Consider the following 12500-nt stretch of genomic DNA (forward strand, 5'->3'; position numbering starts at 1 on the left):
TGTTTTCAATGTTGTGTTTTTTTATCGTGCGATTGGCTTCGATCCCTTGACGTCCGAATAGAATTGACTAGCAAGTTCCCGTGCGACTCTGGCTTTACTACAAACCGTTTTTAGTAAAGACAGACAACAACATGATATCAACAAGAACAAACAAGTATATGAGAACGTTGCGTTACTGCGTGACGATCATTGTGGAACTGCGATTCTGATTTTTTTTTTTCCTCAAGAAGTAAACATTCTCGAGGGTCCTGCTCCTTTTGGTAAAAATTTATTTGCGGGCTTCATTTGCATTGATCACATTGCTGGCCTTGTCGTAGAGAACTACAGTAAATCGCTCCAGAAGTTTGAAGATGGAAACATCCTTGTCCAGCTGGTAATAAGGGTGATCTTGCAGGAACTTAAATGCCTCGATCACGTCAGGGAATGACTTCCATGTGTCCCAGGCGGACTTCTTACCCTTGCCAAACAAACAGGAGGTCGTGTCGCATCCACTGAATGAATGAAACATAGGGAGTTCCCGACACGTTTCAGGGCCAAGAAATGCGCAGGTGGCATTCACATTGATGTATTGGACATATTTCCCCATGCCCAAACAAATCCAGATGGCTGTAGACGGATACAAAGCGTTCAAGTCATGAAAAATCCTTATCATTATGACAACAACATCCGCATGGACTGTGGGGACAAAAACCTGACTGCATCCTTTGTTCAGCGCATGTTGAACATGTACAGAAATTCTTGTGTCGGCTTCCTCGTGGTCACACGTCTGTATATCGGTAGAACCTCTGCTTGAGACTACAGATTCGTCTGAGGTGATGTTTACTTCCTTGTTCTCGGGAAACTGGAAGTTTGAAACTCTGCTTTTCAGGAGGGCAAAGAGTTCTTTCTTGTTGGTATTGTCTTGAAGAAATGCTTTCCAGTTTGGAGGAATCTTGGTGTCACCTGTTACCTTTCTTCTCGGACCTTTACCTATCTTCTCTCTTTTTGAATCCTTGACACTGTTCGCCTTATACGTATCCCAAACAATGTCCACTCGTTTACTTGATTGGACATGATTCAGAATGAATGGGATAAAGACGTTTTCAGCATAGCTATCAAAGGTGGAAACAGTTGTGTATGGACGGTCGTGAACAACAGCTGCTCCATCAAAGATCTTACAATCGTAGAGTGGGGGTGTATCCAGCTGCTTTGTACTGGCAGGCTTAACACATGTCAAGAGGTCTGACTTCTTTCCGAATCTTAGGTCTCGGAGAGAGATGGTGGGTAGGGCTGGTTTTCGTGCATAAAAAGTTCGTCTAGGTCTCCGCTTCGATGCTGGGTGGCAATGTACAAACGGCCTGAAAAGGTTGCAATCGCTTCTCAGTGCGCTTACTTTCTGCTTTGACTTTGTTTTTGGCTTAGGCATTTCTCGTTTAAACAGGGGCATTGAATTTTTCTTGATGGTATCATGAATCGATACAGTTCTATCTTCGATCACTGCCTTTAAAAAATTCTTGTACTGATTCTGGCCCACACTCTCGATAGACTTCGATGCATTTACAACCTCTTCTGATGTGCAATCTCCAGTTGCAATGTTCACAAACTCTTCCAAGTCTCCTTGAAACGGATTTCCTAATGCTTTCATCGCGTCTGCCAGTTTTAGTACCTGCGCCTGGTATGTCTTCTGTGCAGAAATGCTACTTTCATGGTGGTGGACGACTGGTCAGCATTGGGGTGATTTTCAGCCAGGTACTGAGCCTGAAACTCTCCCAGAAAGCGAGCAAATTCCGGACCAGGGATCATCCATCTTTGAAATGCTGTTGGGCTTTCGGTTAAGCCCACTGCACCACCAGAACCTTTCACGATGGCGTTGTTTTGCTCGTGAGCTTGATCAATTCGTATCATGGAAAATGGCTTCTTTGTCTTAGCTACAACCTAGTATTTCTGCACGTCTTCTTTGACTGCTGGTGACAAGGATTTCATGTCCCTGATGTGCACTGGAAGCCATCGTGCATAATTAGTATGATCCAAGGAGTGAAACCATGGAACGAGGGCGTCAAGTTTTTCAACATAGAGTAGAAAATTTCCTTCACGAAGGGATCTAATGAAAATGAGTATGAGGACTTCCAACCTGAGAATCATGTCCCAAAAATGAAAAGTGGAGCTCTTTTCACTTGTGGAGGACTTCCACTGCTCAAAAGATTCTTCATCATACACAAGGCCGGGACTCTGTAGAAATGCCTCCCTTTGGAGCTTATGGAGAGCTAAAACAGTTACTTGGTGAGCATGCCTTGTTCTTGTTAAATGGTTCACTTTTAAGAATGACTCTGCTGTACCAGAAGATGCAATCCCAACTTCTGCCAATGATGATGTCTATCCTGAATCTTCCAGGAGGTCACCGCAAACACTCCATAGAGCCATTTCGATATGCAGTCCGCCAAACTCTCCATGGACAAGGGCCAGTTCCATTGAACAAATTTTGCAATTGCAAACAAAGGCTGGTCAATTGCAGTGATAGGAATTTGCCCTGGATTTAGGTACGCCGTTGCCTTTCGTTGCATCTCCATTCCATGTTTGACCATTGCCAATAAAACAGGGGCAGCAGTCCAGAAATTATTGACGACATAGGCGGTGGCCTGTTCATGGATCCGTGGTAGCCTGACCAAGTAATTGTTGGATTGCGTTCAGCGCTCTTGATGGAGGCAGAAATAAATGATAACACATTAACACAAAATACGCGCCATGCTTTCTTGTTGGATGAAGTAAGCCACATCCGGGGTCTTTTATTTTTAGAAGTCACAGGACACCCAGTGTAGAGTAACATGAGATCACTCCTAACAGTAATGATGTCATTACTTCCAACTTCCTTGTCTACAGTAGCAAGTGCATGCTGAGCCCAACAATCTTCCTGTGCCACTGCTTCCTGTAAGTTTCCGGGAAAAGCTTCTGTATACGCCGCTTTTGATACAGCGAGATCCGTTGTTTTAACGCCAACTGCAGGAACGGTTGTACAGCTCTCTGGAAGCTGTATATTCCTTTCCGATCCTTGAGGAAGTGTTATTGGAGGCCTTTACTGAAAGCCAGCTACCGAGCTGCTTGGGAACTGAAAGAGACTAATCCTTGTACCGTGATAGGATCCCTGTGCTGTAGTTGAAGAAAGATTGTAATCTATATTATCAAGGGCTCCAACAGTAAAAAGACCACAGTCCAAGTTTAGGGGACAAACCACTCCATCTCGTTAAAACCGACTGCATACAAAAGTGCCTAAACCACTCATCAAATCATCCACTCTGTCGTACGAGACGCTTATCCCCAGTTGATAGAGCTGGTTTATGATCTTCTTGCTTCTGGTATTTACGTGTATACTCAGGCCAACGTAAAGTGGCAATGGGGGCACCCTTTCCAGTGAATGTCGGTTGCTGGAAATTGAAGAGGATTTTTTCTTGGAGTTGAAAACAATTAGTTGTGATATTGTCAGTGTTGCTTGTGACTCTATTGCGCTTCCTTGTGCTATATTGGACCCGTTCAACAGCATTGATATTAACACCTTTAGAGAAGAGAGAACTGTTTCATTTTGGCAATTACTGGGGAAACTCCCATCAAAGTGGAATCCAGGTTCGTTAAACAATTCGTATCTCACAATCCTTGCTGCTCTCGCCAAAATTAGAGCGTCGGATTCATAATCATGTTTCCATAACTCTTCCCTAAGCAAGGACGCCATTCCTTTATTGAAAACTAGCAGAACATTCTTCCCGTCGCTTTGTTCCTGAAGTTTGCCAGGGAATTGCTTTAGGATGAGCATTTTAGACGGGTCTTGTTAACTTCTTTCTCACTTCCAAAATCTTGTAGCTGGTTCATGTAGAGTTGATGTAGTTCTGTCAGGGTCAATATGTACTTTCCATCGTCTACGCAGCTCGCCATGCATGAATGAAATTAACTCTACGAAAGCCCTAGCCTCATTCTTCTTATCTTCCTCACCTGACTGGCAATCTTGACTTTGAGGAAGAAATGCCCTGTGACGATTAGTTAGATTTGTCTTACACTTTTTTGTGGTATTTTGCCTCGATTGCGATCATATCTCTTAACAAAGCTGAATCTTGGAGGTCGGTGGCCATTTTTTGCACTTTTTCATCAACTTCTAGTGTCAACCTCGTGAAGGTCGCCACTTTCCTCGCAAAATAAACAAAACGCCTTGCTCAAAAACTGCCTCTTAACTCTGGTCGAAGTTTTGTCTTGATTAACATCACTTTTCCTTTTGTTTCTTGCAAGTTCAATTTTTGAAATGGAAAACTTCAAATGACAAGATTTATGCCAGGATGTTCGAGATTCTGCTAACAATTCAGCCGTAACTTCTAGCCCAAACTCCAAATTTATTGGCAAAGCATCAATTTCCTTAAATTGTTTTACGTTCTGCAGAAAAGCCGTGTACACTTGTTCACAATCTTTGTGAGGACTATCTACAGGGCATTTCGATGGGTCTCCTTTACGGCTACCACAAATAATGCATGCAGAAGAGTTGTTCTGATAACACAACTTATCACCTAGATTATCTCTCTCCCTGTAATGTCGGCAATACCTTCCAACTCAAATGGACCCATCGGATGACCGTTTTTTATTTGTTGTCCAAATTGTGCACGTCTAAAGCAACAGGTTTAGACAAAATATCAGCTAAACTATCTCACTTATGTGCTGAATTAATTGCGGAATGTTTATGCGCCATTTTCAACTGCACTATCTCAACAGATATTTTTCTCGATGACAGGAAATGCGCAAAATTAATACCGCTTTTTAAAAAAGGAGAGCGTAGAGACGTAAAAAACTACCGCCCGATATCAATCATACCTGTCGTCACAAACGTTTTCGAGAGGATTGTGTATAATCTGGTTTGTAATTTTTTAGTTAAAAATAATTTTCTTCCCAATGGTCAATCCGGTCTCCGGAATCCTCACTCCACAGCTACTGCTCTTCTGGAGGCCATTAAGAATTGGGCCTATAATATTGATCGTGGCTATGTGAATGCAGTGGCTTTTCTAGAACTCACGAAAGCAACGGTGGGAGAACTCGCCTTCCACCTATGTGGCCCGGGTTCGATTCCTGCTCCCGGCGTCATACGTGGGTTGAGTTTCTTGTTGGTTCTCTCCTTGCTCCGAGAGGTTTTTCTCAAGTTACTCCGGTTTTCTCCTCTCCTCAAAAACCAACACTGCCAAATTCCAATTCGATCTGGAATGCATGGACACATGAACGAGCTCCTGAGCGCTCTTAAGGTGTTCCGTAGGTAAACAAATTCCATTTCCATTTCCCAAGAATTTGACACCGTAGATCATACGATCCTGCTGTCAAAACGTGGCACACATGACATTGGGAAAGCCGCATGTAATTAATTTGGATCTTATCTAAGTGATCGAAATCAAAAATGGTACGTAAATGGCCATGTTTCTAATAACCTTGTACTACTCTGTGGTTTTCCACGGGGGACTATACTGGGTCCTCTGTTGTTTCTCATTTACATAAATGATTTACCAAACTTCCCTGGGCATTCCCGTCCTCGTATGTTTGCTGAAGATACTCACTTCCCGGGGGGGGACTCCCATATGAAAACAGACGGGGATGCTCGTCGGAAATTTTGAATTTAACCCCTAAAGGAGACCAATCTAGGCGTGGCTTAAGCAAATTTTGACCCCTAAAAGAGACCGTTTAAAAAGACAAAAATACGACACGCAATGAGTTTTAATGATAAAAAGGCATAATCATCGAATGCTTTTATCTAAAAAGAAAATTTAAAAGGAAATTTGACTTCTGTTTCTCTTCGCGTAATTCTGTGTTACTTCACAGAACACTAAACGAGACCTTGGTGGCATAAAATTGGCGTTTTGCCCGGAACACCCTAAGCGAGACCAAAATCCAAAATTTACACCCCTTCATATGGGAGTCCCCCCCCCCCCCCCGGGACTCACTTAACGTTTGTAAGTTCAAACATAGATGACATCGCCTATTCTTGGTTTCTACGTGACGTCATCAAAATTAAAAAATAAGGATTTGTCAATCGTTTTTAGATTTTAGTTTAGTTAGTTATTAGAACAGCCTAAGACTTATCTTTTTCACAAATCTTCAGTTTGATAGGGTTTTGCGTGTCGTGATAAGGCAAGGTTGATTTTGTAAGCTTTTGCGTGACATAATATTAAAAGGGCGGCTGAGAATGCTGTCACGTAGGTTATAAAGTGACTTATCCGCTGCGATTTTGGAATCCGGACAGTCCTTGTATGGGACAAAGTACTCATATAGATGTTTATGAGCCCTCAGAAGACGACTACAGGTTCTTTATATCAACCCTCGAGGACATATGTTTTTGTTAGCTTCCGACCGCCATATTTGTGCCCCACAGAGGGACACAAACATGGCGTCTACATACAAAGCCTTATAAATTTGAGAAAAACATTTCTTCGAATATCTCCAGCACGAAACATCGCACAGACCTGAACCTTTGCGAGACTGTTTGAATATTCATCTTCTTTTATCTCTTTGAAAACCTGCAATTATTTAAATCAAGACCTTGCAAGTGTAAGTAAATGGCTGATAGCCAAATTCACTCTAAATCAAAATAAGACTGAGTTTGTCATGTTAATTGGCTCAAGATAGAGACAATCGATAGGGTCCCCATTCCGCAGGTCATCAGACAAAATTATTTGGTGTTCACATTGACCAAAATCTAACATGGAATGTGCACATCAAAGAGATAACGAAACAGATGGCCTCCTGTATTGGAGCCTTGAAACGTACAAGACATCTTGTCCCCACTTCAACTTTAATTACTACCTTTAACTCCCTGGGCCAACCATATTTCAACTACTGCTGTGTCGCCTGGGACAATTGCGACGTAACGCTTGCTACTAAGCTTCAAAAGCTACAAAATCGAGCGGCAAGGGTCCTAATCGTCTCTAGCTATGACGCTGATGCCGATTGTTTACTTGAACGTCTTGATTAGAAAAAACTCGAACTCGAACTCGAACTCAACGCAAATTATATAAAGCTGTCACTGTGTACAAATCATTGAATGGCCTTACTCCAGACTCCGTGGGAGCACTGTTCCCTGGCCTTGACAGTGTAGCCAACTATTCTTTGAGCGACACCGTGGGCAAACTGGCTATTCCAAATCCCCGCACAAACTATCTAAAAAGTAGTTTTAGCTACAGCGTGCGGTGCTTTGGAATAGTCTACCGGTCTGGCTGCGGCAAGCTAATTCTCGTAGGCAATTTAGGCCTGGTTGCCGTAAAACGTTTAGTTAATTTGTCATTAATTAATTAATTACTTAATGATATAGCACCGCTCTCTGGAAAGCAGGTTTTGCATTGTTATCTTCGATAATTAGTACTATCAATAGCTTGTAGTCAAGAGTTTCAGATTTTAAATTTGTATTGTTATCCATTTATTACAATATTGTGTTTAGCATCCTGATGAGACTTCCGTGAGTAAATAAATAAATTAATTTGATTAAATAAAAAATATTCAGCTCCCAGCAACTCGGTCAGGATTTGCGCCCGAAAATATTGTAATCGTTAAAGGAATAAACGAGTTAAAATCATCTTTCTATGCTATATTATCTCACTGTTAGTTAGAATATACTAGCCATATCGTGGCTCGGTAAATATCCATCACCAACCACCTTCACTGCCGTGAACAGTTTATTAAATAGTATATACCTCATAAGTGAATAGTACTCTCCGTGTCCGCTGATTGGCTAACTCGGAGGTGGTTATCCAAGTACTATTCACTTCCGCTTCCGTGAATAATTATCAATTATTAGTTATAATGCTAAATACTTGGTTACATTTACACTTTCCAGTCCCGTTTACTTGTGGCTGTTTCCGCTTACGTAACGTCATACACCACAAGCCTTTTTGGGCGATAAACGCCGGGCCAAGCTCATGAGAACAAACCACACAAATTACGTCACAATCATCACGTTGAACTGCTGACGTCGCGAACTGGGAATTGACCTCTATTCTTTCGCCCAAAATTGGTATTCCTCCAGTTTAAAATACAAACTAACTGTGTGAAAATATTAACTTAGCTAATTTAATTTTCTATTCTATTCCGGCTCGTATTTTCTTAACGTTTTCAGACCAATAATTCGGGCCAACTTTTCAAGCTGCTAATTCCGGCGATAATTCATTTTTCCTTTTATTCCGCATTCATTCAAAAAGTGGTTGGTTGTTAATCATAGTTCACTAATTTGATTCAAAATTCTTTCACGTTTCTTTAGATTTTTCAGGCCAACAATGATTCCTTTATCACAACACCCTGGAGAAACCGTTCGTTACTCCCTTCATTCGCATAAACCCCAGGACTTGCGAAAACGCCATTTGTATGGGGTTGGAGGTATTTGGCTGCGATGGCTTCGTTCCCAGTGTCTTTATATCTCCCAACCCCACCAAAATGAAAGACCCTGGGAACCAGGATGCTTAAACCTAACTTTTCCGTTACAAGGCATTTTGAAGTCGAGGACACTAATCAGAAAGGGGCAAAGTCACCATGAAATTGTTACCATATGGCATATTCTTAAATTTCAGTGTAAACTGGTCAGTTTGAGAATATCTTCTCTACAGATACCAGCAAGTGGGCAGGTTCAAACAACACAGGAAAATTAAGAAAAAGAACTGTTTAAGTCTATAAACGATCAGTACTTCGTCAAGAGCGCAAACACATCAGAAATTGATTAACTTTGGAGTAGTGTTGAATCTCTCGTTATCTTCCTTGTTATTTGTTAATAGTCGACATACATAAATTTGGAGCGCGATTTTTATTATGTGAATATGCGTACGTATCTTAGAGGTCTATGGTTGTGTACTTCGTGCTCAGAAGAAAACGTGTTGTGGAAGAGGTCTTTGTCCTAACTCTCCAATCACGTTTTTCAGAGCCATCCCCGCTTGACATCAATAAGGTGTTAAGGAAGGCTTTCATCGAAAGGGTTGTAGCTTAGGCTTAAACGAACTCTGTAATAAGCTTTCAATTTCACAAATGTGAAACTCGTATTTCAATAACCTCCTCTTCCAATAAAATTAAATCTTACAGGGACATATATTGTCCACAACCCTACTTTAAGCCACCCAACACCTTAAACCCCAACCAAGGAAACAACAGAGACCACTTAAGTAGACAAACATATTCACATGAGACCTTTATTTCCATTTTTTCCATTTCTTTTAAACTTACCTTTAAAGGTTCGCAGCACTTGTATGTCATTATAAAGATGAAATAATCACTAACGCTACCATACTGCATCTGCACATTACATGCATGCTGATCATCAAACATATTGTTAAGTACAAAGGGTAAATATTTGCTTATGAACACTACAATATACAAAACGGAAAAACTGAAACTTACAACGTTGTATTTACAATTTGCTGTCATGCAAGCAATTATTCCAAAAATGTTGAATGTAAACGATAAAGAAGTTGTTCTTAAAGTGAATTGCATTATTTTCTTAATGAAATAAAACCCGTAGTAAGACAACTACTAAGGAAAACATTACAATCAGCCATGGCTCAGTTCATGTTAACAATACCAGAACTCACTGGGCAATATAATTCATCCTGCTAAGAATACATCTTTTCTTAGAGGTAGAATTCTTGGAAGAAGATGAATTTCAATGCAAAAGAAAAAAAAAGAAAAAAAATCAGTTATTCTTTCTCTTCCCTTTTACAGAAATCAATCCCAGGAAAAAAGCGGTACAATATTCATTATACAAGTCAAATGCTTGAAAATTACAGAAACAGTTCAACAGATTACAAGCAAATCAGACAAAAAAAGGGTTCATGAAATCTTAAAATCAAACTTCCTTTAGGTGATTGTTACGTGACTTTTAGTAAGTGTCTGCAAAAGTTTTATCAAACATTTGAATGCGATTATTCTTTAAGTCAGATACAACAATTTGGCAATTACTGAGGAACGCTACTGATAATGGATTCTTAAACTCTCCTAAGTTGCTGCCCTCTTTTCCAAACTTACCAACAAACTTTCCATTCAGTTCAAAGACTTGAACTCTATGATTCCATTCATCACAGACAAGTACATGACCTGATTTAGTCACCGACAAAAAACAGGGATTTTTGAACTCTCCATTCCCAGTCCCTTCTTTGCCAAACTTAGACTTATAACCTCCCTCGAGGTTAAATACTTTCACACTGTTATCACCACAGTCTGACACAATGAGATAATCACCAGACTGAACACAATGAACAGGATCACTAAGAGAACTGGGTCCACCTATCTTTCTTAGAAACTTTCCATAAGGGGAAAAGATCTTAATGAATTTGTTACATTTATCAACCACAATAATATTGCCATTGGAATCCAGTGATAAACCCCAAGGACACTTTAGCTTGCTATCTAGGCTTCCTTCTCCACCAAACATACTCAAATACCTTCCCTCCTCATTAAAAATTTGGATTCGATGGTTCCAGTTGTCTGCAACATAGATATTTCCATCTTTACCAAAAGCTATTCCCCTAGGGTATTGAAACTGTCCCTCGCCGCTACCCTGTCGACCAAAGGATCTCAGAAAATAACCCAATCTGCAGTCGAATATCTGCACCTTATGATCGGAAGTGACTGCGATTTCATCCCTGGAATTTATTGCTAGCCCCCAAGGATTCATAAACATTCCGTCATTCGAGCCTGGTTTTCCAAAAGATAAAAAAGGTTTGATATTGAAAGATTTAAATAAAACGGAAAAAAAAGGGCTACCGCAAATATGTTGCCCGTTTACCAAAACTGACAAATTGCATTTGCCTACAAATGTAGAGGAATACCTGATTTTGTAGGTCCCGTTTTTCTTATAATCATCAACAAGAAATGTGGTTATGCATTCTTGCCCTTGCTCGTCTCTCAACTCTACCGTTATATTGTCATTCTTATTATAACATTCTTCTCCAGCCGCATTCATTGTCGTTAAATGGAATTGAGCTTCACGCCCAACACTCCCTTCATAAAGTCCTTTGCCTATGGCATAAGATTGGCCTGCATTAGTTGTGCTGCGAAATTTCAAAAGGCCAATGCCTCCGCCGTTGATTGTCTCCAGGATCTTGTTATTTTCCTCGAAAACTAATTCAAAGAGGCTTGCAGGGTCGCGCTCAACTAACTCCAATTGTCCCACCCGTTCTAGAATGGTTTGCAATGGCTTCTTTAACTGATCCACATCGGTGTCTGTGCTTTGTGTTAAGATTTTCTCAGCTTTTTCCGGCGCTGATTCGAACTCCTCCATTTCCTGCTGAATCGCTGTTTTTTTAGTTGTTAGACTTTCCAGCGATTTCTTGGTTTCGTTTTCCACTGCTGCCTTCATCTTTTGCCTTTCCTCTTGAAGTCTCCTCATTAAGTTATCAACAAAGACATCGACGTCTCTTAGCATGTCTTCGCTTCGTGGAACAAGCTGATCGTAGTCCTCGTCAATTTGAGTGACCATCTTCACCATTGCCTGAAAGTTGTGTCTTGCCGTTTGAATTAGACCTGCTATCTCCAACTTTTGAGCGCTAGCTTCTTCTTGGATTAATGTCACTTTGTGTCTTGCGTGATCCAAGGTGACACAAGTCTGGCAAACTAAGTTTTCGGGACAAATCTTGCAAAAGAACTTGAGCTCTTCTTTCTCGTGCCCCTTCCTAGCGCAAAACACGGGTCGTTTCAGTACTATCTCATTGTCTTTTTCTTGAAAACCTTTCAAGGCCAAAACGGGGTCATCTTTGTCGCTTTGCATGATGTTGTGCTTAATTAAACACTCTTTACAACATAACTTGAAACACTCCAAGCAGCACGAGGTTTCAGACCCTTACTTGTCGCCGTTTCCGCATGTTACTTGCGTCTTTTCAGATTCTTTGATAGCTAGGGCATCGATGAGGCCGCTGAGAAAAAAGCTTGTTTTAAATCACCTGTGGTGTAGTCATAAGTAAAGAGACACACACTCTTCCATTGCCTTCTATGTAATATCTTTCATTCATTGAACAATTATCTTATATTGTAATGCAAAGATTATTCTACTCCTACTCCGTAACAGTACTTTCACATCATGAATTAGCATGCAGTAGTTTCACATAAGGTGACCTTAGCACGTGTCCTTGTTATACACTACATCACCGCTTGTAGGTACTCCACTACGGCCTTGGCATTTCGGACACCTCAAATCAACTTGACGGCCACTCGCTCGATGCCAGTTTATCAAACAGAGCAGACAGAAACTGTGCAAACAGGGAAGGTGTCTTGACACACCGGACAGGATGCTTCTTCGCGAAGATTGAAAAGCTATCTTTATCTTTTCTAGGAATCAAGTGACCATTAGCCAATGATTGAAATGTGTTTTAAAAGACTATTAATTGCACAACATAAAAGAAATACAGCAAAAGGAAATAGAAGCATGGATGGACAAGATTGAAACGGATTGCGGTTGGCTAATCTTGAAAAAATCGTCCCGGCGCTTTTTAAGTTTATGGCAAATTGCCTGGATAAAGGTCGCTTTTGCTCAGAATCATCAT

General features: G+C 40.8%; 1 protein-coding gene and 1 pseudogene across 1 annotated transcript; both read right to left on the reverse strand.

The window, feature by feature from the left end:
* Positions 1 to 1638: 1638 nt before the first annotated feature.
* On the reverse strand, positions 1639 to 2448 carry LOC138055916 (uncharacterized; annotated as a pseudogene).
* Positions 2449 to 9139: 6691 nt separating this feature from the next.
* LOC138057131 (E3 ubiquitin-protein ligase TRIM45-like) lies at positions 9140 to 11953 on the reverse strand. The gene is made up of 2 exons (XM_068903199.1): positions 10791 to 11953; positions 9140 to 9607 (listed from the first exon to the last, which is right to left on the reverse strand). The coding sequence occupies exons 1-2, from the start codon at positions 11726 to 11728 to the stop codon at positions 9568 to 9570; spliced, it is 978 nt and encodes a 325-aa protein (XP_068759300.1). The 5' UTR covers positions 11729 to 11953; the 3' UTR covers positions 9140 to 9567.
* Positions 11954 to 12500: the final 547 nt, after the last annotated feature.

The sequence above is a fragment of the Montipora capricornis genome, chromosome 7 (genome assembly GCF_036669925.1).
Source record: "Montipora capricornis isolate CH-2021 chromosome 7, ASM3666992v2, whole genome shotgun sequence".
Taxonomy (NCBI): domain Eukaryota; kingdom Metazoa; phylum Cnidaria; class Anthozoa; order Scleractinia; family Acroporidae; genus Montipora; species Montipora capricornis.

What these genes read in the sequence shown, in the direction of transcription:
- LOC138057131 (XM_068903199.1), bottom strand. Translation starts at nt 11,728, where the DNA reads ATGCAAAGCGACAAAGATGACCCCGTTTTGGCCTTGAAAGGTTTTCAA. An exon ending in AACGGGACCTACAAAATCAG is followed by an intron (nt 9,608 to 10,790) that starts GTATTCCTCTAC and finishes TCTTCTTCCAAG; the next exon opens with AATTCTACCTCTAAGAAAAG.